The 23,664-nt window shown below is 36.7% G+C and overlaps 7 protein-coding genes and 2 non-coding genes across 15 annotated transcripts in view; 1 reads left to right on the top strand and 8 right to left on the bottom strand.

Moving 5' to 3' along the window:
- Positions 1 to 125: 125 nt before the first annotated feature.
- LOC108827186 (NAC domain-containing protein 104) lies at positions 126 to 2,043 on the bottom strand. Its single transcript, XM_018600543.2, has 3 exons — positions 1,557 to 2,043; positions 732 to 1,012; positions 126 to 497 (listed from the first exon to the last, which is right to left on the bottom strand). Exons 1-3 carry the CDS (start codon positions 1,702 to 1,704, stop codon positions 360 to 362), a joined length of 567 nt encoding a protein of 188 aa, XP_018456045.1. The 5' UTR covers positions 1,705 to 2,043; the 3' UTR covers positions 126 to 359.
- A 3,964-nt stretch (positions 2,044 to 6,007) lies between these two features.
- Positions 6,008 to 8,759, bottom strand: LOC108823717 (DNA repair protein XRCC2 homolog). Of its 7 annotated transcripts, none has more exons than XR_001945093.2 (11): positions 8,347 to 8,759; positions 8,021 to 8,205; positions 7,883 to 7,950; positions 7,632 to 7,694; positions 7,392 to 7,529; positions 7,242 to 7,311; positions 7,082 to 7,118; positions 6,893 to 6,993; positions 6,757 to 6,800; positions 6,542 to 6,676; positions 6,008 to 6,295 (listed from the first exon to the last, which is right to left on the bottom strand). XR_001945093.2 is itself a non-coding variant. In XM_018596989.2 (10 exons), the coding sequence occupies exons 1-9, from the start codon at positions 8,681 to 8,683 to the stop codon at positions 6,777 to 6,779; spliced, it is 1,023 nt and encodes a 340-aa protein (XP_018452491.1). In that variant the 5' UTR covers positions 8,684 to 8,759; the 3' UTR covers positions 6,008 to 6,295; positions 6,757 to 6,776. The 7 variants fall into 7 exon arrangements, 3 of the variants coding, with proteins under 3 accessions (XP_018452491.1, XP_018452490.1, XP_018452489.1); XR_001945094.2 differs by having other exon boundaries at positions 6,008 to 6,255; XM_018596989.2 differs by lacking the exon at positions 6,542 to 6,676.
- A 71-nt stretch (positions 8,760 to 8,830) lies between these two features.
- Positions 8,831 to 8,904, bottom strand: TRNAV-AAC (transfer RNA valine (anticodon AAC)). Its single transcript has one exon. It is a non-coding gene; the product is annotated as a tRNA-Val (tRNA).
- Positions 8,905 to 9,321: 417 nt separating this feature from the next.
- On the bottom strand, positions 9,322 to 10,708 carry LOC108824166 (uncharacterized protein C6C3.02c). The gene is made up of 5 exons (XM_018597539.2): positions 10,557 to 10,708; positions 10,244 to 10,291; positions 10,057 to 10,143; positions 9,771 to 9,943; positions 9,322 to 9,589 (listed from the first exon to the last, which is right to left on the bottom strand). The coding sequence occupies exons 1-5, from the start codon at positions 10,576 to 10,578 to the stop codon at positions 9,491 to 9,493; spliced, it is 429 nt and encodes a 142-aa protein (XP_018453041.1). The 5' UTR covers positions 10,579 to 10,708; the 3' UTR covers positions 9,322 to 9,490.
- Positions 10,709 to 11,436: 728 nt separating this feature from the next.
- Positions 11,437 to 13,810, bottom strand: LOC108823433 (beta-ureidopropionase). The gene is made up of 6 exons (XM_018596632.2): positions 13,571 to 13,810; positions 13,234 to 13,341; positions 12,948 to 13,136; positions 12,635 to 12,862; positions 12,098 to 12,322; positions 11,437 to 12,017 (listed from the first exon to the last, which is right to left on the bottom strand). Exons 1-6 carry the CDS (start codon positions 13,682 to 13,684, stop codon positions 11,652 to 11,654), a joined length of 1,230 nt encoding a protein of 409 aa, XP_018452134.1. The 5' UTR covers positions 13,685 to 13,810; the 3' UTR covers positions 11,437 to 11,651.
- A 396-nt stretch (positions 13,811 to 14,206) lies between these two features.
- TRNAK-UUU (transfer RNA lysine (anticodon UUU)) lies at positions 14,207 to 14,278 on the bottom strand. The gene has a single exon. It is a non-coding gene; the product is annotated as a tRNA-Lys (tRNA).
- A 354-nt stretch (positions 14,279 to 14,632) lies between these two features.
- LOC108827311 (root phototropism protein 3) lies at positions 14,633 to 18,598 on the bottom strand. Its single transcript, XM_056993854.1, has 6 exons — positions 18,282 to 18,598; positions 18,110 to 18,179; positions 17,409 to 18,032; positions 16,051 to 16,839; positions 15,108 to 15,393; positions 14,633 to 15,021 (listed from the first exon to the last, which is right to left on the bottom strand). Exons 1-6 carry the CDS (start codon positions 18,401 to 18,403, stop codon positions 14,729 to 14,731), a joined length of 2,184 nt encoding a protein of 727 aa, XP_056849834.1. The 5' UTR covers positions 18,404 to 18,598; the 3' UTR covers positions 14,633 to 14,728.
- A 1,154-nt stretch (positions 18,599 to 19,752) lies between these two features.
- Positions 19,753 to 22,601, bottom strand: LOC108828554 (bifunctional riboflavin biosynthesis protein RIBA 1, chloroplastic). The gene is made up of 6 exons (XM_018602283.2): positions 22,196 to 22,601; positions 21,766 to 22,054; positions 21,464 to 21,685; positions 21,071 to 21,393; positions 20,875 to 21,004; positions 19,753 to 20,558 (listed from the first exon to the last, which is right to left on the bottom strand). Exons 1-6 carry the CDS (start codon positions 22,252 to 22,254, stop codon positions 20,019 to 20,021), a joined length of 1,563 nt encoding a protein of 520 aa, XP_018457785.1. The 5' UTR covers positions 22,255 to 22,601; the 3' UTR covers positions 19,753 to 20,018.
- LOC108827478 (uncharacterized) overlaps positions 21,714 to 23,664 on the top strand; it is a 31,855-nt gene continuing 29,904 nt past the window's right edge. The window contains exon 1 of the mRNA XM_056994318.1: positions 21,714 to 21,723. The gene's annotated coding sequence lies outside the window, so the exon portion shown is untranslated. The remainder of the gene's footprint in view (positions 21,724 to 23,664) is intronic.

Here is a 23,664-nt window from a genome sequence, read left to right as displayed (position 1 = left end):
TGGTGCATATAACATATTTTCGTGAATTATTGTTGTGATTATCGTATGCAGAATTATTAATTCAAATAAAAGATAACTAATTCAGTATTTTTCTTTTTGGAATACAAGGAAATTCGGGGAACTAATTCAGTATTAAAGTGTGCATATATTTGAATTATAAAAAAAAAATACAACAAGACTATAGCTTCTTCCCTTTTGTTTTGCTTCTTGCTTGCAAATTGGGATTGCTAATCTCACAACACATAACTTGTAAGAATGATGTCATCCTCATTCTTCTTTTCCATTTTTTTACTTTTGATACAAAAATTTTAGAAATAATTGCCCACTAAACCTTTTCTTTTTGGGTGCTTCTGTCCTCATTACGGTAAGCTTACTTCGTCAAGATCATCTAAAGACAAAAACACTTCATCCAAACATGAGAGTTCTGCCCCATCATCATCCTCTTCTTCACTGGAATTTTGTTCATACACTCTGCATATCACCCACTTGCTATAATCCTGCTCACAAATATCCATGCCACGTGGAGATCAATTTATAATTTTAGGTTAACCAAAAAAACGTAAAATTTAAGCACTCTGAAATTTTGGGAGCTATATGCAGTTACTAAAAGTTTTAATAAAATTATAATTTTACAAATTAGGGATCACAGACCAATATTTTACTTGCATATGTCTATGACCGGTTTTTAATTGAGGTTATAGGCTTATGAAACAATATAGGGAAGAACTTACGGGTTTATGACTAGAACTAGTTGAACCACGGCTTGATCTCTTAGAAGATCGACCAGCTGAAGAAGAGGAATCAGGGAGGGAGTATTCTTGCATGACCCAGTTAGTCTGAGAATCCCCAAGATAGAAAGTTAAATACTTTTTGATGCCCACTTTCTTGTGTGTGGAGCTTGTGAAGACTGGCTCGTCTATTCCCATTGATTCCCAATACCCATTGCTTGTCACTCTTTCTTGTGTCTTTCTACTGTAGAAGTACCATTGCCTCCCTTCTCCTAAAGCTTTCCCTATAATCATACGTAAACAAAGTTAGTGTAATATAAATTGTCAGTAGTATATTAATTACATGTGTATTATATGTCCACGTACATGTTTCGGTGTGTATATGATTGATTGTGTTTGTGTATCATGAGATTGAATTATTCAAATCGGTGCATATGTATGACTATATGAAGAAAGCAATATCAATTATGGTTCACCAATTAATAGATTCCTTCCAAAAGAATTAAAAGGAAACATGTTAGGTAGAGATTGGCACTATTATATATTTGTGTGTATGGTAAGATTTTGGTAACAAAAACAATCCTTGAAAAAGAGCAACACAACAAAAGTCTACTGCTAAAAAGACAGATTGGTTACTTAAGTTGGTGAAATCAGTCAATCAATCTATGTGTCCTTTAATTTGGAGTATCACACACACAAATATACGTATCACATACATGATACATACTACACACTGACATGCATGTATACATAGATAAGAGTCAAATATGAATATGTATTTGCATGCATGAGACATATATGGAGAGGGAGAGATGTGGGTTTATTTACCGGGAAGGTCCCAGGGATCGTAAGGGTAAAGGTCGAGGTCAGGGATGACGTCAGGATGACAAGGCAAGAGTGAAGCTCTGCGGTGGAGGAAGTGGACGACGAGCTCTTCGTCCGTGGGAAAGAATCTGAATCCCGGTGGTAAATTCATTGATAACGATATTGATCGAAGTACTACTTTTTTTATTTGAAAAATTGATCTAAGTACTACTTCACATGCACATACATGTGATTGCGTGTGTGTGTGTGTAGAAGAAGAAGATTAAATATGGAGAGTAGATATATAGAGAAGATGATGTGGAACCGGAGGAAGTGTGTAGGAAAATGAGGTATTTATATAGGAGATATGAAAAGAAGATTAAGGAGAGGTGGAACTAGGAAGTCATATATTTTTTATATATGACTTCTTTGATTCACTTGCACACACACATTAAGTTGGCACCTTTAGTTTTATTTTAAAATACATAAATAATAAGAAAAACATAGGAGAATGATGGTAACATGGAAGCAAGTAAGAAGAGAGGAGTAAGTAATCGATGTCAAACGCCAGAGGCATTTAAAAGCTTAGTTTTCGCCTTAAGTGGATCTTACAATTTTGGCTGCTGTCTTTTACTTTTTATTAAAGTTTTTTCTTTCATTTTGCTTTGATTTTATCATCTTATTTGTTTTCTAGTAACTAAACATAGATACATAAAAGTTGCACACAAAAATATACAATTCCACAACGCAGTAGTCTTGTAACTGATTAGATACCTGAATTTTCTAAAATGGTGGAAAATGGGATTGAACCAAAGATTACACATGTGAAATTCAATAATTAATTAATAATTTAGTAACTAAAAGAAAGAGAGAAAGAGGCAGGCGGAACCGAGAGGTGGGCAGGATTGGATACTTCCACGCAAAAGGGTATCTTCTTTCTTCTTCCTCACCACTAAGAAGAAGATTCTTATCCACTTCTTATTATGTTACCATTTCGTTAACATCTACATATTAAACTATAGTGAACACAAATTCAATACTTTCATGTTTGTATTATAAATATTCGTTAGAAAGTGTAAATACAAGAGGACTATTCTTTTCAAATACTCTCTGTTTTCAATGTATTTTTGTGTGTTTCACATATATTTTAAAAACTTTAATATTTGATTTTATTCTGTCACTCTATTTCCCATAATTGATAAATATTGCATAAAAACATCAAACATGTAGATTTGTAAAATAAATGTTTGTTTGATTGTTTCTAAAACATTTATCTTCATGAAACAGAGAAAATATAATATAGTGCTTGCTTTACAAGTTTTGGTTAAGGAACATCAATATAACACAACTTCCCCAGGTAAACATAACACTATGAGCAGTTCCATTGTGCGACTCTAACAAAAGTTCTTACCATTTGAAAATAAAAAGAAATTAACAAAATTAGAAAAGAGAACATACAAAAATTCTAATCTATGAGTTTTTAAAGACCGGTTAAGGCATGTACATTGGTCGATTCTAAATGAGTTTTTGATCTAATTCTATTTTTTACGCTAAAATAGAACAATAGAATATAAATTAAAAAATCATATTTTACTTAATAGAATTTAATTCATAAATGGAGTACTCTATTTTTTATTCATTATTTCATAAATGGAGTAAAAATTATTACAGCAATTATATTTCATATTTCGTTTTACTCTATTTAAAAAAGAAGAATGAATTTTACATTGAAAATTCTCTAAGATATGTCACAGAATACACACTAGGGATTGTGCTAAAAACTTTGATGTCACGTTCATTTACAATATCTTAATATTTTTTTTTAAAATACAATATCCTAATTACGAAATAAGAAACAATGCATTTAACCTTTCAACATGCATGTAACCACCAACTAGAAAAACTCAATCATAATAGTGTTCGCTATTTAGGACATTTTAGCCACGTTTTAACGGTCAGTTTTCTATTGTATTAACGTTGTCCACATTTTACGCCAAAGACAAATTAGCTACAAACCAAAATAAATAATGCGATTACATAATGTTTTTAATAATACTAAATATATATATTTGGGAGGAGTATTTCGAGGTCAAGAGTGATGATGACACTTCATGCTGAGATCATGCACCCGCAATAACCCACGTGGCGCACATGTAAATGGGTTTGGCCGTCAACCATAGGATTGTGGGCCCAACTTTTCTCTCTACCTTTGCCTTCATTTGGAGATTTTGTACCTTTGTATGTACCCAATACTCTCCCATTATTACACATTTATACTCCAATTTTTATCCGAGTTTTAAGATTTTTCCCCATATTTTATATAACTATTATATACTGTATATATTTGTACAAGTACTGAATTTTGATATATGTAAGATTTTGAACTGAAAGTTCGAAAACATAACAATTAGAATTTGGATGAAGATATAAATGAAACCTTAGATATTTTGTATGATTTTATATAGTATCCCTAGACAAGTATTAAAGTTGCATACAGATAAAACACTGTCTACCAAACAATTAAAACTGAAAGAAATATAAATAAACCAATCAAGGCTGGACAAATGTTTTGGATGATACAACTATAAAATTGTAGATCAATGTGTTTTGGCTTTACTATAGCCGGAAGATTACCACACAAATTCGATAGGATCATACATCTGTGACCTGTCAACTGTTAACAGAGATTTTGACCTGAATTTGACAAGAAACAAAACAAAAATATGTATATATACACTAAATATTTGAAATGTGTTTTTAATAAATAATGATTTAAGTATATATGAAGAAAACTTTAAAACTTATCAATCTTTCTCATATGGAGTCCCCCTCAAGTAGCAATCAGTGGCTTTTGTTATAAAATTGAGATCCACACAAACTCAAAGACTGCTCAAAAGATTGAGAGTTCAACTGATTTCTCTTTTTTAGGGCCTACTTCTCTTTTAAAATAATTGATACTCTACTGTTATTTAGTTGCTTTAAATAACTGTTGGTTATTGTAATTATAATAATAATAATTATTTTCCATGTTACTAATTTTAAAACTTACTAAGCAATTCATCAGATGAATTAAAAAAGGACAAGCCCCAATGGACTAGAAATGTGTTGGTGCTCTCCTCACCTTTGCTTCAGATTTCTCCAAGGTTATAAAAAGTTAAATATTTTTGGTATATGCTAAAAATGTGAAACTAACATTAGTTTTTTCAAAGGACAGAATCGTCAAAATACATAATATCATATTGAGGGGTTTTGGGCTTTGGATGATCTATTGCTTACGCTTAGGCACGCACATGCCCACTGCCACACGCGTGATCAAGAGATCTTTGTCTTCTTTAGTTTGTTCTCAACTATCACTCAAATACATTTTCATTATTTCATTAGAATATCAATTATCTTATTGTTTGCGTTTATATTAATGCATTAAAATTATAGAAAACTTGAAAGCTAAGATGAGTATGAAGTGATCCAAAAGTACATCAAACATACAGTGGATTGAATTTAGTTTCATCAGATCGATCACATAATTAATGTTTTAACTAGCCAAATATTTTAGTTTTAGATGATTCTTTTTTTGTCAGCAACTTAAACAGATTCATAATCTTAGATGATATATAAAATAATACAATAAAAATTTAAATTTTAGATGATATATAAAGCAATACAATAAATTTAAAATTGGATAGCTTAAAGACACCAAATATTAGAAAATAATCTTATTCTAATAGTAATAGACTAAGATCTTAAATACATGGTGTACTAATGTCTATGATTAACATGGACTACGTAGTGTTAATAATGAGAAGTGTGATATTGATACTAATAAAAAGAAGAAGAAGCAACGAACAAATCAAACTTTGCGATATTAACTTACTATAAAGAAAATCTTAATTTAATTAAACTTTTAATTAATGGATGAGAGTAGAGTGGATTGGATTGGATTGGATATAGTTTCGGCTGATTGTTGTGTGCAGTAGACGTAACCATCAGGCTAATGGAAGTTAGGCAAAAACCAAATTCAGACTCGTCAAGGTCCTTCATACTCATATATTCGATCTTTTAAGTTGTGCTTTTTGCAAAATGCTTTCGTTCTTATCTTTAACATTTTAAGGCTTTTTAATATTTCTTTAAGCTATTTAATTTAGTTTTTATACAGCTTGACTTTACGCTTGAGTTCGTGTTGGAAGTTTTTTTCTTTAATATCTAAATGAACATATAATCTTTAATTCATTATTCTCAACAGAACTCATTTATTGACTGTAAAAATGAATGAATATGTGGTAATCAATGCAATCTAAAGAGGTAGAATCATTGTTAGTTGCACATCACACATCATATCCAACACATAAAAGTCTTTTTTAGTGGAAGTCATATTTGTTAAATAACTAGTTAAAAATTGTTACATCTCATCAAGTATCCAAAGGATTTGACTAATCCCACTCCTGGTAAGACCTAATTATTACATTAGGCAATAATCATTCCTAAATCCAAGTTGATCATACTAGTCTTCCATAAGATGAAGATATTACATGAGACAAGACTGTCTTATCTGCTAAGTCCCAAGATCAGATAGAATTGGTGAAAACGAGATATATACTATGTGGAAAATGAAAAGTAACCACTCAAACACTGATGACTGGTATAATAAGACAGTCCACAAGCAAAATGCTGCTACAATATGATTTTGGCGTCGAAAAAATGTAACACGACTCCTAATGCTTAAGACCTGAGTAGTGATGTCCCCATTAAGAATCACTTTCAAGTTTCTGGGAAGTTAAAAAAAAAAGTATGATCTTCTAAGATTGAGGTTATAGAATAACACGTGCAGTTGCAATTTCAAAGTCTTATGATGTCAAATCATGAAAATAGAGTTTGACAATTTTAGAAAGGTATTACAATCAATTCAAATCCAAAATGTGTGTGTAAGTGTGATATCTTTCTTTTTATATCTAAGATAAGGTTATCCACATATTGTAAGAATAACCTAATCAAGTTAAAAGGAATAAGTTTACCTTTAAAGGTTTAACTCTTTCTGTCTTTTACTTTTCTCTCTTTCTGATGTAAATAAATAAACTCTGCATTCACTTTACATCCGGAGACTTTGCTATACTGCTAAGCTAATAGATACCTTACAATAGATATGATTTCTACACAGAGTTCAGAATTACAAAGTGTCAGTAAATGTGTGATGTCTAGTAGAGAGAGAGAGAGAGAGAATAAAGAATACCTGAAACGGAATCTCTTAAGTCATGAGACAATGACAACACCAGACTGTATGAGATGATGAAACAGGAAATTAAATATGAGTGTGTTTAGAGTAAAATGGTCTGACAAGACTACTTGAAAGGGTCGAGTTTACTAACATCGTCTACTATGAAACGGTCAATGCTACTAAGTTGCGGTTGTAACCATTCAAGTGAGTATGCAGACAAACTTTGTTGTCCCGAAGACTGATGATGATCACCTGCAGAGATCATAAACGTGACTGAACAAAGACACATAGAGAAAGCGAAGGAGCTAAACGAAAAGTTGGAGAAAAGAATATCAAAAACCTGACTTCCGTATGAATATCTTATGTGTCACAAATGCCTGCAATGACCACAAAGGAGGGTTAGCGAGAAAGAATCATCCTTTGAAAGTCTTGAAAAATGGTATATTATGTGTCCGAAAATTATCTACAAAGCGCTCTAAGAATAGGCTTTATTGGGGGACCTGCCAAGAAGAAGGCATGAATTCACGAAATGGAGGCTGCTGAGCTTTATCATTGTTAGAGGAGAGCTTCCTGAAGAAATTTGCGGGAAGTTAGAGATGAAGCCACTATGACAGACAACATAGAAGAAGGCGTGCGATTAACCAACTAACCGATTATTCTCATTTGTTGGGTACTTTTCTTCGTAGATTGTAGCTTTAGTGGCAATTACTACTAGAGAATGCACCCGCATTAGCTTCTTCATCTCTTGCACTATCGTCTCCACCACATTCGTAAGGGAGAGACTCTTCCTGCATATCAGAAAGATAACAAGATTCTCAAAGTTCCGAAACTCTTCAACATGTTGAACTAAGTATGCTGATACAACATACTGATCCTTTTAGATATCTTACCTGTTATTTTTATCCAATGCCAATGATGATGATAGACGATCAGTCCAGTGGAAAGCACCAATGCTGGTGAAAAGATTGCAGAATAGTTAGCGACAGATGTATTGGACTATGTTATCTTATCTAGCCACTATGGGATCACTTATAGAGCCACACTTACATATTCCTAAACCCTATAATGAATTAGTTTCATCATTTTAGATAATGAAAAGCGACCGTATAGTCCTGGAAGGAAGAATATTCTAAGACCAAACCTGTCAATCATAAGCACTCCGACTTGGCTTCCACACGCTTCCTGCAGTCTAATCCGATAATGCAATGTCTGCAAAACGCAAAGATACCTTCAGAACACAAACCACTCACAACATCAAACATTCACCACAAAACAATACCTTGAGACTGGACAGAAGCTCGAGACTATCATAGCAACGAAGATACAAGAACCTCTTCATGCACGAAACATACAACTCCTCATCATAAACAATCTTAGACTTTGACTTTGACTTGTCTTGTGCACCTCTGCAATTCTTAACACCACTTGACTCTTCAAGTTGCCACCATGCTCCATTCCCTATCCCTAATACGCTGAAACAAACTACACTCAATCATCTCAATCTATCCCTCCACATATGACTAAGATCCTCTCAGTTTCATGAACCCTAAGCTTACAAGACTCTACTCAAACTCAAAATCAGAGACGAGGGGAAAGTTTGCATACGGTTAGCTTCGAGGAGACGATGCTTGAGCATATCGGATAAACGCATCACGTCGAATCTGCAATCCAGATCGAGGAACAAGACCAGTTTCTCCAGTCCTCCGTAGTGGACGCCGTTCCACGTCTTCGGGAGGATGCAAGCGATGGCGGCTTGGATCAGGATCTGAGTTTTCGCGGTCGGGGACGAGCCGGTGATCTCGACTACGTTCCCTGCGCGCAGAGGCACGCGGTGGAGAGGCGGGAGAAGTAGGAAGGCGCGGTCTCCGAGGACTCTTGATAGCATCTGCTTCGCGGTTTCGTCGCTGCGGATCCAGTCTCGCGCTGCTTCGTGTTCTCTCATCGCGCGCGGCTAACGCTTCCCGCCGACGTGATGGTCTCGGTGACTGACCGGTGGTTTAGTCCTTACATTTTATCATTTTATGAAATTAAGTCATTAACTATATACGGAACGACGTCGTCGAAGCTCGTTAATTGAAAAAAATAAAATTGGCTTCGCCCGGGTTCGAACCGGAGACCTTCAGTGTGTTAGACTGACGTGATAACCAACTACACCACGAAACCTTTGCTGGTACCTCAACTTTACAAAGTTCTGATGCAGTTCAGACCCTTGTTGCTCTTAAAGGATTTGTGATAGCTACAATATACAGACTAAGCTCTGGTTATACACTAGTTCCATTCATTTATTCACTCCAAGTTGCCGAGAGAGTTCGACAGCAGGTGTGAAGAAGTTCCCTCGGTGGTACTGGTGGAATAGGACCAGTAATAGTGTGGTTAAGCCACAATGAGTAACCGCGATAATGCCACCTGCAACAGCAATGAACTACAGTTTATGGCGGTTTAGCGTTCATGGCATTTTTGGATTGGTGGGTAACAAGAGGTGAACATTGTGGACACGTTGTTGATGGTTGTCCGGTTATATGATCTTTATGTATCATCGGTGTGTTACAAGAATGTAATAATATCTGACATTTTTAAACAGATTAACCAACACTTCAAACTTTTATCATAAAAATAACAAATAAAGTAAACAGGCAGAAGAGTTGAAACATGCAGTATCTGAACTGTTGTTATTTGATCCAGACTCTCAGCACATCACAGCTTAATAATGTTTAGACAAAAGCAAAATAAGAAATGAAACAAGCTTGATTCAGGCACCAAAAGAGGAACCGGAGTTCTTCTTGCACTCAGACAGCATGTCCATGTAGAACTGACACTTGCTAATATCGCTTCCATAGCTGCCGATGCACTGCACCCAATAACAAAAAAAAAACATCAGTTTGAATTCTAATGATGAATCCAAGGATGCAGCCATGCAGGGCAAATATCTTAAGAATGGATTCAATCAAAATGTTCCATCATGCCTGTTCGGATCTAGTTCACTACGACTCTTTACAAATAACAGAACAAAAAGAGATTCTAACACATACATCTTGGAAAGCCTTAGCGTGAATGTCACAGGAGCTGGAGAACATGTTGCTTCCGACAGGAGCAGCAGAAGAAGCAGAGGCAGACTCAACAGTTTCATGCTGAATGGTACGTGGGCCCATGACGGAATCAACAGCCCTATGAGCAACGGCACTTCCGGTTCCAAAAGCCATACCTAACAGAAAGTTCCCACAAAAAAATTCACAAACCGAAGAGGTTAAGAGAGACTGTTTTTAAAACCAACCAGTTCGGTCTAAAACAAAGAACAAATCAACTCATGCATTTTACCCTGAGCTATGGTGGAACCAATGCCGGAGAACATGCCACCGCCACCACTGGTGGCCTGAGCTGGAGCTGGAGGAGGCGCTCGGTTTACTGAAAAAACAAACAAAATTCAACAGCAGATTAGATTCGATTGAATAGTCATAACAACACACAGAGCAACGAGACGATTTAGGGAAAAATAAAATTTCACCAGGTTGAGGAGCTGGGGCACGTGGGCGAGGACGAGGTGCAGATCTTCCTGCAAACGCACACGAATCAGATCACAACACAAAATTACAAAAAAAAAACATCTCCGAGTTTCTAAAAATTGAGAACCGAATACGCATATTTCACCCACTGAATCGTATAGAATAAACACGAAATCAAACATCCGATAAACCCTATATTTGTTGAGATTCACGTAAAAAAACAACCCCAGACCCAAAACAAAACAGTTTCGTCACCATCCAAAGTGATAGACTCGAATAGATCTGACATATCGGGAGAAGAAGAGAAGGCCTTACCTCCGGAGCTACGGCGACCCATTTTTGTGATTAGGAAGATGACGACGAAATGGGAAATGGGAAATGGGAAATGGGAAATGGATAGAGAGAGAGAGAGATCGCAAATGAGAATATACGCGGCACCAACTCTGGAGTCGGTTATTAATAAAGATCTGGTCAAGACAACGCGGAGATGTACACACGTGTATGGTGGTGATTGTTCGTTGTATGTTGATAGCTTCTATATTAGGAAACCTCAGATTTGGGCTTCCTTAAAGGCCCAGTCAGTTCCTTAAAGGTCCAGTCAGTTCCAGTTCAATTTCTCGAGGAAAAATAAATTATTCCAGACTTCTTAACGTGCGATGAGGAAGTATGACTCTAACTGGTGACCATTAAATTAAGAATATGAATAAGTAGAAAATGAATAAATAGAAATAAAATCAATGGAATTAAAAGAAATATTTATTACTTTTGTTCCATTTCAATTTTGATAAAGAATATTTTTGTTCTATGGTTCCTTAAAATTTAAGAAATGACAAGGAATCAGACGGAACAAAAATTCCCTATAAATGGTATAATTTTTAAGGAATGAGTGGGAATGAATCATTCCACTTGATTCTCTATGTCACCAGTTAGAGCCTATGTGTTATGTTTTCTTTAAGCCGGCAAGCTCAAACCGAAACTTTACTGGACCGGTATATTCAATAACTGTTGCAAGTAGTTTTCACTTTCAGAAAAAAAAAATCTTAATCAAAGACTTAATAGCTAGTAGAATTTCATAAGCACCAGTCAAATCAATTTTTATTAATATAATCCACTGACTAAAATGGATCAATCCGGTCAAACCAGCTTTGTATAGTCACTAATTGCATGAGCAGGCGTGAATCCGACAATGCATAAGAAACTAAAAACAGCATTGTTCTTATTTCTTGAGTGACATTAAATAACTGATTTACAGAAGCAACTGCCTCGCCTCCTACATGTTCAGAGGACTTTCAACAAGCATAGAAACATTCAAACTAGCTCGGCTCCTACTTTCTCGGAGCTTATTCCATTTACCATTACTAAGTCTACTAAGACCAACAGATTAAAGCAGTAAGAACTTATTTTTTTTTGTTATGAAGAGTTCTTGTGGAACATTGGGTCAGAGACAACTTGAGGCTTGAAGTCTGGCTTCAAGTACTTAGCCAAAAGATCAGCATAGACTTCATATCTTGCAGTCATTCTAAACCCCCATTTGTCTTTGTACTGCCGACACAGATTAAGATCCATGTCCGAGACCAATAACCCATCTCTGTAACGTGACAGAGACGGTGTGCAAGAAGCATCCGGTGCAGAGAAATGGCTTGATCCATAGAAATGACCAAAGTCATTGTGTTGCGGTTTCCCATCTCCTGAGGTGAAAGCATTAGGGAACACTTCTGTTCCAACTCGATTGATAGATCCCACAAAGTAACTGTTTGCTATCGCAGCGTTTCTCGCCTGCGTAAGTGAAATTACCAGACAATTTTAGCTTTTAAAATTGGTGTTAAAGATGGAGAGTTAAAGAAGTTAAAAAAAACCTCAATAGGCCACATTGGTTCACTGAGTTCACCAACAGTAGCTGAAGGGTTGAAGACAATTTCAGCGCCATTTAGACCAAAAGCTAACCAGTTTAGAGGATGGTGTCTTCCATAACATATGTTGACTGCAATTTTCCCAAACACAGTCTCAAACACAGGATGGCCAGTGTCTCCCTCCATGTAATACGTGCTCTCGTTGAAATCTCCTACCCTTGGTATGTGGTTCTGTCACACCAAGCAATAGAAGTTAGCTCACAAGAGGGAAGACAACACAAAGAAACAATGTTCAAAAAATCACTAGATGGTAACTAGAAGTTTTGTATAGAGAATTAGTAATTAGGGTAATTATTTTGGTGAATTATACAGTTAAATATACAAAAATACAAATTTATGGATTTGTATTAACATTATTATTTGATTTAGTTAAGAAATTTGGATTGATTTAAACCAATAAAAACATTTTAAACCAATTTAAGTCACATGAATATGGATTTAAAAATATTAATTTTCAGACAACCAGTCCTAGTGCAAGTTTACCTTCCGATGTTTACCAATGATGTTTCCATTGTTCCCTATAATCACAGCAGTGTTCCAAAGTACTTCACCGTGATCCATATCTCTTTCGAGGATAGGATTCACAATCACCATGTTATACTTCTTGGCAAATTCTTGAAGAAACTTTGTTGATTCGCCATCAACAGGCTCTGCAAACTCGCACCATTTCTTCTCCCTTGTACAGAACGCAAACGGCATAGTCCAAGCTTCCTGTAAGTAGAACCATCTCAAAGTTAAAAAAACAAGTAGACTAATAACTTTATCGTAGAAAAAAAAAAGCAAAAAGGAGGCAAACCTGTAAGCAGAGTATGTTAACACCAGCAACACCTGCTGCTTCGATGATCGGTTTCAACTTGTTGTATATTCCTCGTGTTTGGTCCAGGAACGGATCAGTGGTTGGAAGAGCAATTGAGTTTTGAATGAGACCAAGTCTGACCACTCGTGGCTTTCTCATTTGCTCTTTATCGGCTGAAAAGCTAACAGCCTAGAAAGTAGTTTTGTGTCCAAAGATCAAATCAATACACTATATTTTCACTCCAAATGATTCGATCATATAGTATATAACTAAGATGAGTATCAACCTGGAGATCAAAATCATGTTTTGAAGAGAGGGCTTTTGCAGAATCTGGCAAAACAATCTTTTCAAGCGGTCTACCACAGTTGCTTCCAACTAGTATTCGGCTTACCTCCTGAAAATCAGACAACCAACGATCCTGTTTTAGTTTTTTTTTTCTTTTTCTTACAGCAGTAACTAAACAAAACTAATCATTACAAAACAATAAAACATTCTAACTTATTAGTGGCTAATCAAGAACCATGATCTTAGTAAGTGACACACATCAGAAAAAGTCAACGTAAGAAGTAAAACCTCACGAGACCATATCAAACACAAGAATCTAAGTCACTGGTTAGGTTCACCTGATAGAGCTCAGGCTTCAGATTTGTGGATAAGAGTTGATGCAGCGAATCATATCCACAAATAGATCCGTCAGCAACCGTTTCTCCATTGTCTTCTGAGATGTTCTTATCCATCCTTACAAGAGTTTTTTCAAGCCTCGATCACGGAACCAAGATGGTGATTGATGGCTTTGATGAGAACAATGATCGGTTTATTTATTTGTTCGGAAAGGAATCATTTGCCAACTCATTTCTTGGCAGTTTCGTCTACTTAAATCTTAAATTTAATTGAATCCAACATGTGATAAATGATAATAAATTAACCCTTTTTACTCTACACCAGTGCTGATGAATCAAATGGCCAGTTCATTTTTGAGGTTACCATTTCAATTATGAACTTGTTATAGTTCATATATAATTCTTACCAGGGTCTATGGTAAAAGACCTTAATGGCTTTGTAGGGACTCCTTTTATAAAGAGTTGTATTTTACCTGTAAGCTGTAACGAGAGTCTGCAAAATCAGGAAGAAGATGCGAAAGGTGTTGAACCAAATTGCTTATGTGAAAGTTAAGCTACACTTGGGTAAAAGCTCCTTCCATTGTTTGAACCTTGTCTGGATCAATTAATTACTTTTACGGAAAAGTAAAAAATATAGACCGCCGTCTGTGGGGATCGAACCCACGGCCACGGGATTAAAAGTCACGCGCTCTACCACTGAGCTAAGACGGCTTGTTGAACTCTCAGATCAACAAAAGTATTCAATCGAAAATAAGCTGTGAGTGATGATGAAGTAATGAGCACTGGTCACCTTTACTTATCTACAGTAGTTGAAACAAGTTTGCAACAAAAGGGAATCAGAAGAAATAGTTGGTCCTTGTAAAAAAAAAGGCAGAAACTACTGGACAAAGTAGTAAACATCAGTGCCTCATCATCATCACTCTCCTTATCCTGCTTCATGTTATTAGTTTTAGTGTCTGTGATAATGCAAACCACTCCTTTGTTCTTTTGCTTCCCCACTTGCTACTACGTTTTGTTGTTGTGTCTTTGAGTCTCTGTTCATTGTTCATGCATTTGTCAAGATGATTGGTTTTTGTAATGAATATTATCATTAGGGACATGGCATATTAAGACCAAACAAAAGCTTTTCAAAGAATCAAATCAAGAACACATAAAGTTGGCTCAAGAAATTGAGTTCCTCCATCGTCTTGGTTTCCTCACCGGTTTATGATCAATACCACCAGCTTGTTCTCTTCCGACAACATCTGGACTCTCCGGTACATTTATCTTAGTCAACTTACTTAGCTTCTTCCAACCGCTACTCCAAGCCGAAGACGAAGTGGTCTTCACTTTCCCTGTCTTCTCAAACTGTCTTTGCATAGTTTCCATCTCATTCTGAAGCTCAATATACTTCGTCTTCACCGTCTCTATCTCGAACTTCAACGTGTTAATATCCTTCTTAGCCGCAGCCCACCCTTCCTATACTCCAAAACGACACAAACTTTCATAATGCACAAAAAAAAGTTAGAAGAATGTATGTGGTGCTGAGTCTTCCTCTTACTTGCCTGAAAAGATTGTGGTGTAGATTCAATCAATGTCTTACGATTTGGGATCATTGGTTGGTAAGTAGTACCCATGGCTTCTCCTAAAGTAGTTGATTCCTTGAGTGACGTGTTGGCTAAGGCATTGCTGATCTTGACTTGCTCATAGAAGAGGACTTGAACTACTACTCGCAATGGTAACCTCTCGTTCTGAGCCGCGTGCATGCACGCGTCCACTGATAGCTTTTGACAGTCCATCACTCTGCATAGTCGTTTTCTCTCGTGTTCTGACAATGTCGGATGCGCCTGTCGGTCAAACCAAACCAAACATGATCAAACATTATATCAATGAAGAATTTTAAAACAAGCCACTGTACTTCAACTCTATATATGTATACGTAGCCTTGGGGTTTATATCCGAATCAAACCAAACTTTTTGGTTTTCGGTTTAGAGTTGGTTATGGATTCGGTTCAGAGTGGCAATATTTTTTTAAAATTCAGTATTTAGTTCGATTTGGTTTGGATAATAATAGGTTAGTTTGGTTCTAAATCCCAAACTAAACAGAAAAAAAAACGGAGTCAAACTAACTACATAATTGAAATTTAACCAAGTTTTTTTGAGTTTTTAGCAAATTTAAACCAAAATTTAAATCTAACATACACAAGAAATATGATTATCAGTTTGGTTCTAAATCTCAACCCAAACTAACCGAAAAAATTAAAGCTAGTTGGAATTATCGAGATTTTTTAGACTTTCAACGAATTTAAACCAAAATATAACTGAAACAAAAAAGTTATCAAATTTAAATTTCGCAGAATTTTTGAAAACCAAAATAATAACCTAACCATATTTGGTTTAGTTCGGTGAGATTTTAGACTAACCAAAAACCAAATTACGCCAATGGATTTAAGTTTAACAGAACAAACCAAAACCGCAGCAGGCTTATTATATATACACGTTACCTTGAGATATGAATCAATTGCTCTGTATAACCCATCATCGCAAGTCCTTGCAGATTCCGGCAACGCCTCAGCCAAGACCTGAAACTTAGTCAACGGCAAGTTCCTATCTCTAGCAACTTCAGTGAGATAACTATCCACCAGCCTCGCCACTCTCATCTTCGCATTCTGACTGTTGTTACCATTATTACCACTGATGCTATTCCCTCTCGGCACTCCCCGCGACGGCGACATCCTACTCGGACTCGACCCTTCCGTCTGCTCCTGAACGAGAAAATGCTCCAACAATCTCTGAACGAGATCAACGTCGTACGCTGTCTCCCCTTTGATCAGAAGAAGATCCTGAAGAGTCGCTTGCTCGAACTGCATCCCGACTCGCTTCTCAAGCTCCGTGATCAGCGCCGGAGCTACTTTGAGCACGTTGGCTAATCTTAGGAGACGGAGGAGGAAGCTGCACGTGACGGAGTCTTTCTGAGGAGGGATGATGCTGATTAGGGACTCGACGATCATTCGCTGCTCTTTAGGGCTGATACCGTGTCTAGCAAGGAACGTAGTGGAGTCTTGATGATGTAGGTTAGGTTTTGTGGAGAGGACCATGTGGAGACCGCCTTTCCAGTCGTGGCCGGAGCTTCCTCCGCTGCTGTTGCTTCCGCAGCTAACGCTCATATCGTCTCCTCCTCCGACGATGGTGGTGGACGTTGCTGGAGGTCCTTCTTTGATCAGACCCGGAAGCCATTTTCCGGCGTAGTGCATTATTGCAGCTCCGAGAAGTTCGAATCTCATACCTTTCACCTGTTTCATGCATTAGAGTTGGAGGTAGTCCTGGTCAGTATTTTCCGAAACTCAAAAAATCGAACCGGAACTGAAGGCGAATGAAACCAAAACCAAACATCTCGAAGGTTCTTAATTTTCTAAACCCAAAAAAACATGGAACTAATAATCGAATACCCAAATACTAAATTCTAATAAAATATTAATTAATTTTAATTTTAAAAGAACTATATATAATACATATATTATTTTATATAAAACTATATATAAATTACAAATTGAAAATTATCCTAAAATCCGAATATGCAGAATTCTTTTTTTTTCCGGTTTTTCCAGGTTTAACTTAGATTTTCGGTTTTTAAAGGTTCTTCAAGTTTTGAACTCGAATCCAATCCAAACAATTTTTAATTTAGTTATGTTGGGTTATAAAAGAAAATATAAACCGATCAAAAAAATGTTGGTTTCTAAACAGGTCCTAACCACTCCAACCCCAATAATCCAAAACCCGAACTGAACCGTAAACCCTACATTGTATGATTGAGATATGCACAGTGTCTGTCGGAATGCTCTAAAGAGAAGTAGCTGTGTACCTTGATTGCAGTTATTACACGAACGAAGTGATCTATCCTCAAGATAGAGACATCTTCAAACCACCAGTCTGGAGGAACAGGCTGGCTGTTATTATTGTTCCTACTCGGGCTACAATATAAACTTGAATCCTTTGTCTCGTTCCATCTCGGACTAGAACTCGTGAAGTTATTAGTGGTCTTTGGAGATTGAGATGGTGACTTCCCTGTGTAAGCCCATCTAATCCCTTTTGGATTACTACAAGCCTTCCAAGCAATAGATTCACTACACCTCCTCACAACCTGAAGATTCTCAGCCCAAGGCGAGAGCTTCTCACAGCTCTTTAACACCAAGATCGAGTCTCTCCATGAAGACAAAACCACATAGCTGAGAAATGCTTCCGTCTTGAAGATTAGATTCCCTTCCTCAAGATCCTCTGTCATCTCGAGATACTCAGCTGCACAACGTAGACCTGATATGTTAGTTGCCGTGAGATCCACGGGAACTCCGTAGCAGAATTTGGATGCTAGCTCAAACGCTTCTGGTCCTCCAGGTAAGTCATCAAGAATAAGTATGGTCGGGTCAGCTTCTCGTGGTGACTCGTAGATCAGTCTGTTCATCTTCCCGCTACGTGACAGCAACGGATACTGACGAAAGGAAACAAAAAACATGTTAAATCCACAAAGCTTTAGTGTAATAATATTTGAATAAAGAACTTGATTACCTTGTGCAAGTGAAAGTTCATATCGCAGATTTTGACTAGAAGATCACTGGAGATATCCGTAGAAACAAACCTAATCAAAGCAAAGGTTTTATTAATGAAACCTAACTTCCTTAACAAGGAAATATACTGTTTAGGAGAGTGTATATAGTGTTTTTAAGTTTGAGGACGTTACCAAGATTGGCCTCTAAGCTCAAACCCATCAGTCTTGACGCTGCCATGTTTGTTAGAACTCAAGACTCCACCACCATACTCTCTTCCTACAACCCCAGAGTCACTCTCAGATTCCCACATCATTCACAAACTCTGTGATGGAAGCAAGAGAAAATACTAGAGAGAGAGAAGGAGAAGAGTGATATGAAACAAACAGTTCATAGAAAGGAGAGATTGATTAGTATTTGATTATAAAGATGAAAGAGAAAGGAGATATTATCCCCCACATGGGATGCTATGAGATTTGGACCTTTCTCTGTATTGTCTATTTTCTCAGAGAGAATTTAAATGCAAACTCTCTAATGTATATCTACAGCCTGTGAAGTAATGGGCTTAAAACACTGCTTTTCAATTATCAAATAGTACAAATTTAGTTAACTCTTTCTACTTTTGTGCTGTAATATAGACACTGCCCATTCTTGTCTTACAAATCAAGTGTTGAGTTGTGTTGATCTGTTCTTACATCAAGAGTGTATACTGTCTTTTTTTAGATTTTACATTTAGAAATTATTTAGTTCCTGACAGATGCTACATGTTTTTAAGTGAAGAGATGAGTTGGTTCAGAGGTGAAAACAAAACAAGATATGATTCGGTTCTATAAAAAATATCAAAAAAGCTAAAAGTGGAAGGGGACAAGTTGGAGAGTGAGTGTCATTAAACTATGACAAAGCCTTGTTCCTTCTTTTTTGCCATCTCTATGTTTTTTTTTTATATAATCTATTGGCTAATCCGAGAAATAAACACATATGTTACAGTGTGTATTATCTCTACAAAGAATTTTCATATTGTTTAGTTCGAATTTGGAATGCTTTGCCATAGATATCCGGATCATCTATTACATAACTATTCATAATACATTCGAGTATGATTTACACCTTACAATGATGCATCATTTTCTTTCACTGGTAGAGCTGGAACATTTAAGATTGGGTAATGAAAGAGGAATCACTTGAACATTTATAGATTAGATTGATTTTTATTTTTTTTTGAACACAAGATTAGATTGATTAGAACACGTTTTTGTACAATAATTTTCGTTAATTATATTTTTGTTTAGAAGTGCATCGATCACACTGTACTAAAGGGAGCAGGTCTTATCCAAGAACCAATCACCACGCGATCACTTTTACTTCCACGTACATAGTGACCATAGTAATTATATAACGGCCACATATTGATTAGATTACGAGGGGTTAAGTTAAAACATATGAGGTCAATATGTTCCTTTTTATAATGTGATCTTATTACACAAATCGCAATATTTGATGATGGTCGCGGTGATAAAGGTTGCCACATTGCCTCCATATGTTAACAGCCACGTGTAAAATTGTCCTCTCCAAAGATCTAGAAGGGTAATGATTTTATTAGCGACCAAAGTAAAGGAGGGAAACACACATCAAAGCTGTCCTCTTTTCACAGTTTCACAAATCAAATGAAACTACTCAACCAAGAATACATAACTAGCAACAATGTTGAGTATACAACAAATAACAATGTTGAAAACTTTGTAACACAAGAATTGTAAAAAGAAAAAAAGAAAAATCAGATCAAGATTAAATTATAACATAAAGCAATAGATCAAAAGTATTTTCTTGCTTGCTCTTTCTATGTCATATGTCTCTTTTCTGGTGCTTTCATGAAGTATCATCTATATTTCTTCCCCGGTCTAGTTTGGTTTGATTCGGTTCATCCTGGTTCTTCAGCTTTCAGTGGTTGCAGAATCATCAATCTTCTCCACAACACCATCACCATTGAACTTCAACCCATACATGTGACCCATCTTTGTCCTCTTTGTCTCCAAATATCTCTTATTCTCCTTTGTGATAAGACTCAACAGAGGCACTCTCCCCACAATAGCTAAACCATATCCCTTCAAACCAACATACTTAGCCGGATTATTCGTCATCAGCTTCATCGTCCTCACTCCCAAATCCCTTAGTATCTGTGCACCAATTCCATACTCTCTAGAGTCAACCGGAAGTCCTAGTTCCTCATTAGCTTCGACCGTATCCCTACCAGCATCTTGAAGATTATAAGCTCGAAGCTTATGTCCTAAACCAATCCCTCTTCCTTCATGTCCACGTAGGTAAACCAACACACCACGACCAGCAGACTCAATCTGCTGCATAGCAAGAGCTAGCTGGTTCCCGCAGTCACACCTCGCTGATCCAAATATGTCCCCCGTGAGACATTCAGAATGAACCCTCACAAGAATGTCTTGACCGTCACCGATCTCTCCCTGTGCCACAGTTTCAGACAAATGAGTTTAAGGCCCTAGGATGTTGTTCTATAATGACCAAATGATTTTCTCATCTTAATTTTTTAAAACTTTTTTTTATGTTAACTAAAATACTCAAATGTTTTTTTTTTCAAAACACATAAACATATATTCAATTGAAATTACTTAATGTTTTTATAAACTTCCTTATATTATCTTTTTATTTCCGATTCAATTCTGATTTATTTTTGTTTCTATGAAATTACATGATTTTTAAATATAAAATTAGTGATATATATATATATATATATGTGTATATATATATTCAGCTACTAACCTTAACCATTGCAATGTGCTCAATGCCGTCTAGTATAGACTTGTAGCAATAAGCTGTGAAAGGTCCCCACATTGTTGGGATCCGAGCTGCAGAAGAACGTTCCACTAGCTTATCTCTCTTCCTTCGATACCTGTAAATCATTACAGAAGTTTAAACTCTCAGCTTCAAAGAAAACACAAACTTAAAGGCACCTAACCTGATCAAATCTGCAATGGAAACGATCCTGAGGCTATTCTCAGCTGCAAACTCACGGAGCTTTGGTAATCTAGCCATGGAGCCATCATCATCAACAATCTCACAGAGTACTCCAACAGGATCTAGTCCAGCCAACACGGTGAGATCAAGAGATGCTTCGGTGTGTCCAGCTCTTTTCAAAACCCCTCCTTCTCGGTACTTGAGCGGGAAGATGTGTCCTGGACGGTTGAAGTCTTCAGGGTTTGAGTCTCTTGATGCGAGGGAGAGTATCGTTGTCGCCCTGTCGCGAGCTGATACTCCTGTCGTTGTACCATGTTTTGCATCCTATCAAAGCAACACAAACACACAATGTTCAACAAACACTTAGATGGGGAAGCTTTATTGAGAGACGTACCACAGTGACTGTGAATGCAGTGCAGAGCTTCTCTTCGTTCTCCTTGTGATTCACCATGAGAGGAAGGTTCAACCTCTGGAGATCATCGTCTTTCATGCTGACACAGACGATCCCAGTTCCGTGTTTGACGATGAAAGCCATAGCTTCAGGTGTAGCTAGCTGAGCAGCCATGACTAAGTCGCCTTCGTTTTCTCTGTCTTCGTCATCCACAACCACCACAAGCTACACACACAACACATTACACAACCAAAATCAATCAAAAGGTTGAAACTTTATGCTAACAGAGCTGAAACAGAACGAACCTTTCCTTGGCGTATGTCTTCGATGGCTTCAGGGATTGAGGAGAAGCCAGGTGTTGGTAGATCCAGCTCGTAGTCATCGTCTTCAGCAACGAAACCGTTGGGTGGTGGAGGAGCTGAGGAGTCTTCGTTAATGAGTGAACCGTTGGTGTAAGAAGAGAGGAGATCGTCTTCTCTGGAGATGACTGAAGCTTTGACTTTTGAAGTGGTTTTAATGGAGAATGGTGATGGATGGTGAGATGGTATAGTAATACGGTGGAGCAATGTAGTAGGAGTAGAGCTTTGGCTAAGTCTGCAAATGAAAATCACTTGATCAAAATCTATGCATCTCATGTTCCATTTCTAATCTTAGAGATTGGCAATTAAAGATAAGGAAGAGACAAAAGCTTTAATCTTTGAGATTACGAGGAAGAGAGAGAGAGAGAGAGCTGACCTTGAGCGGGAGAGAGAGATGGTGGAAGGAGAGGAAGACGATAGATTGATCGAAGACATGTCTCTCTCTCTCTGTTCGTGGATGAAATCAAAGTAAAATCTTTTTTTTTTTTTTGCAAAATCTGGAAAAAAATGGGTTTAGAGGATCTCAGAGAAATGACGAGGATGTATGAAGAAGGAGATGCGGAGAAAAGTGGGGTTTAGGTGTGGACGACGATAGCGATTAGGGGGGGGGGAAGCTTATTCTAATGGCGGCGCGAATTGGTTTGGTGAAAAAATGGAAGAGAATAAAGGTAATGGATATGATTCGGTGAGGGGTGATAAGACAGAACCAACTACTTTGCTTGGCTCTTGTCTTCCTCCAACGCCGATCGTCTTTTCCAGACTTTTTCTTTCTTTTTTTTTTTCAAAAGAAGAAAAGTGAATTATGCTTTATCAAAACAAGTCATTTAAATCTCTTTTCTATTTAGGATTGAAAATAGAAATTTAGCTAATTAAAAAATGCAGATTAAGAGATAATAATAATCCAAAGATAGTTAAGTATCTGAGTGGTATAAACAAATGTATATTATAACAATCTATATAAATCAACTTGTTTTTTGTTTTTGTTTTTTAATTAAAATTTATATATAAATCAACCCCCAAAAATTGTGCATCGGATAAGTTACATTCCGGTTTACCGGACAAACAGTGATACCCTAGGTTACATGAGATTAACTAAGTGCTTCTTTTTTTTGTCACTGATACATAAGATTAACTAAGTGCTAAACTATCTTATTTATGTTTTTACGCTACATGTGTGTGTGTGTTTGTGCTTTCTTTGTAGTTTATGTGATTTCATGACCACCCGGATGTTTCTTTTTTGATAATCCAGTATCCGACCACTAAGCGTGATCGACTAGCCCACCGGACCTAAGCTAATGCCATTATAAGATTTTTAAGCTTCCATTTAAGGGTCCCTGGTTACGCAAAGTGGTCTGGAGGACGAGAAAAACTCATGTGAATGTTTTCGTGGCCAACGCGGATCGAATCCAGGGCGGACACTCCAACCGGAGTTCCTTTACCACTAGGCCAACACGCGTTGGTTTGACCACCCGGATGTTACTAATCAGAATCTTGATAACTTGGTTTAACGATGATTCCCATGTTACCACGCATCCGAACAATTTTATAAAATGAAAAGGAACAGGACCATCAAGACTTCCAAAACATATAGTAGCTTTCTGCATAAATGATAACTGTAATACAAATAAATATGTTTAAAAATATATATATATGATTTTTCTTTTAAATAAATATGTTAGTATTGTAGTAGTTATTTGAGTGGAAGCCCACTCCTATGAGATACAAACCGCACATTTTAGTGTTCTCTTCATCCACTCTTTGTTGTTTGGATGACAACATGTAACATAATGTTCAAGAAATACACAAAATAGTATTCCAAGTGGGTTAGTTTTGAACGTTTGTTAA

Source organism: Raphanus sativus, chromosome 9 (genome assembly GCF_000801105.2).
Source record: "Raphanus sativus cultivar WK10039 chromosome 9, ASM80110v3, whole genome shotgun sequence".
In the NCBI taxonomy this organism is placed as follows: domain Eukaryota; kingdom Viridiplantae; phylum Streptophyta; class Magnoliopsida; order Brassicales; family Brassicaceae; genus Raphanus; species Raphanus sativus.
The sequence above is the reverse complement of the archived record's forward strand: the minus strand, read 5'-3'. Positions and strand labels throughout refer to the sequence as shown.

Bases quoted from the DNA above. Each gene is read 5' to 3' on its own strand.
- LOC108827186 (XM_018600543.2), bottom strand. From the start codon at position 1,704: ATGAATTTACCACCGGGATTCAGATTCTTTCCCACGGACGAAGAGCTC. The intron at 1,013-1,556 runs GTAAATAAACCC...GTATGATTATAG, and splicing joins CGATCCCTGGGACCTTCCCG to GGAAAGCTTTAGGAGAAGGG. The intron at 498-731 runs GTAAGTTCTTCC...ATTTGTGAGCAG, and splicing joins CTAGTTCTAGTCATAAACCC to GATTATAGCAAGTGGGTGAT.
- LOC108824166 (XM_018597539.2), bottom strand. From the start codon at position 10,578: ATGGGTCGCCGTAGCTCCGGAG. The intron at 9,944-10,056 runs GTAAAATGCATG...ACTTTCTGTTAG, and splicing joins TGGTTCCACCATAGCTCAGG to GTATGGCTTTTGGAACCGGA. The intron at 9,590-9,770 runs GTATGTGTTAGA...TATTGGGTGCAG, and splicing joins ACGCTAAGGCTTTCCAAGAT to TGCATCGGCAGCTATGGAAG.
- LOC108823717 (XM_018596987.2), bottom strand. From the start codon at position 8,683: ATGAGAGAACACGAAGCAGCGCGAGACTGGATCCGCAGCGACGAAACC. The intron at 7,951-8,020 runs GTATTGTTTTGT...TGCGTTTTGCAG, and splicing joins AGCTTCTGTCCAGTCTCAAG to ACATTGCATTATCGGATTAG. The intron at 7,119-7,241 runs GTCCCCCAATAA...TGGTCATTGCAG, and splicing joins TCATGCCTTCTTCTTGGCAG to GCATTTGTGACACATAAGAT.
- LOC108823433 (XM_018596632.2), bottom strand. From the start codon at position 13,684: ATGGATAAGAACATCTCAGAAGACAATGGAGAAACGGTTGCTGACGGA. The intron at 13,137-13,233 runs GTTGATACTCAT...ACTACTTTCTAG, and splicing joins AACATGATTTTGATCTCCAG to GCTGTTAGCTTTTCAGCCGA. The intron at 12,323-12,634 runs GTAAACTTGCAC...TTGGTGTGACAG, and splicing joins TCATTGGTAAACATCGGAAG to AACCACATACCAAGGGTAGG.
- LOC108828554 (XM_018602283.2), bottom strand. From the start codon at position 22,254: ATGTCTTCGATCAATCTATCGTCTTCCTCTCCTTCCACCATCTCTCTC. The intron at 21,686-21,765 runs GTTCGTTCTGTT...TTGTGTGTGTAG, and splicing joins AAGACATACGCCAAGGAAAG to CTTGTGGTGGTTGTGGATGA. The intron at 21,005-21,070 runs GTTAGGTGCCTT...AATGATTTACAG, and splicing joins TCCATTGCAGATTTGATCAG to GTATCGAAGGAAGAGAGATA.
- LOC108827311 (XM_056993854.1), bottom strand. From the start codon at position 18,403: ATGATGTGGGAATCTGAGAGTGACTCTGGGGTTGTAGGAAGAGAGTAT. The intron at 18,180-18,281 runs GTAACGTCCTCA...TGCTTTGATTAG, and splicing joins GAGCTTAGAGGCCAATCTTG to GTTTGTTTCTACGGATATCT. The intron at 18,033-18,109 runs GTAATCAAGTTC...TCCTTTCGTCAG, and splicing joins TGAACTTTCACTTGCACAAG to TATCCGTTGCTGTCACGTAG.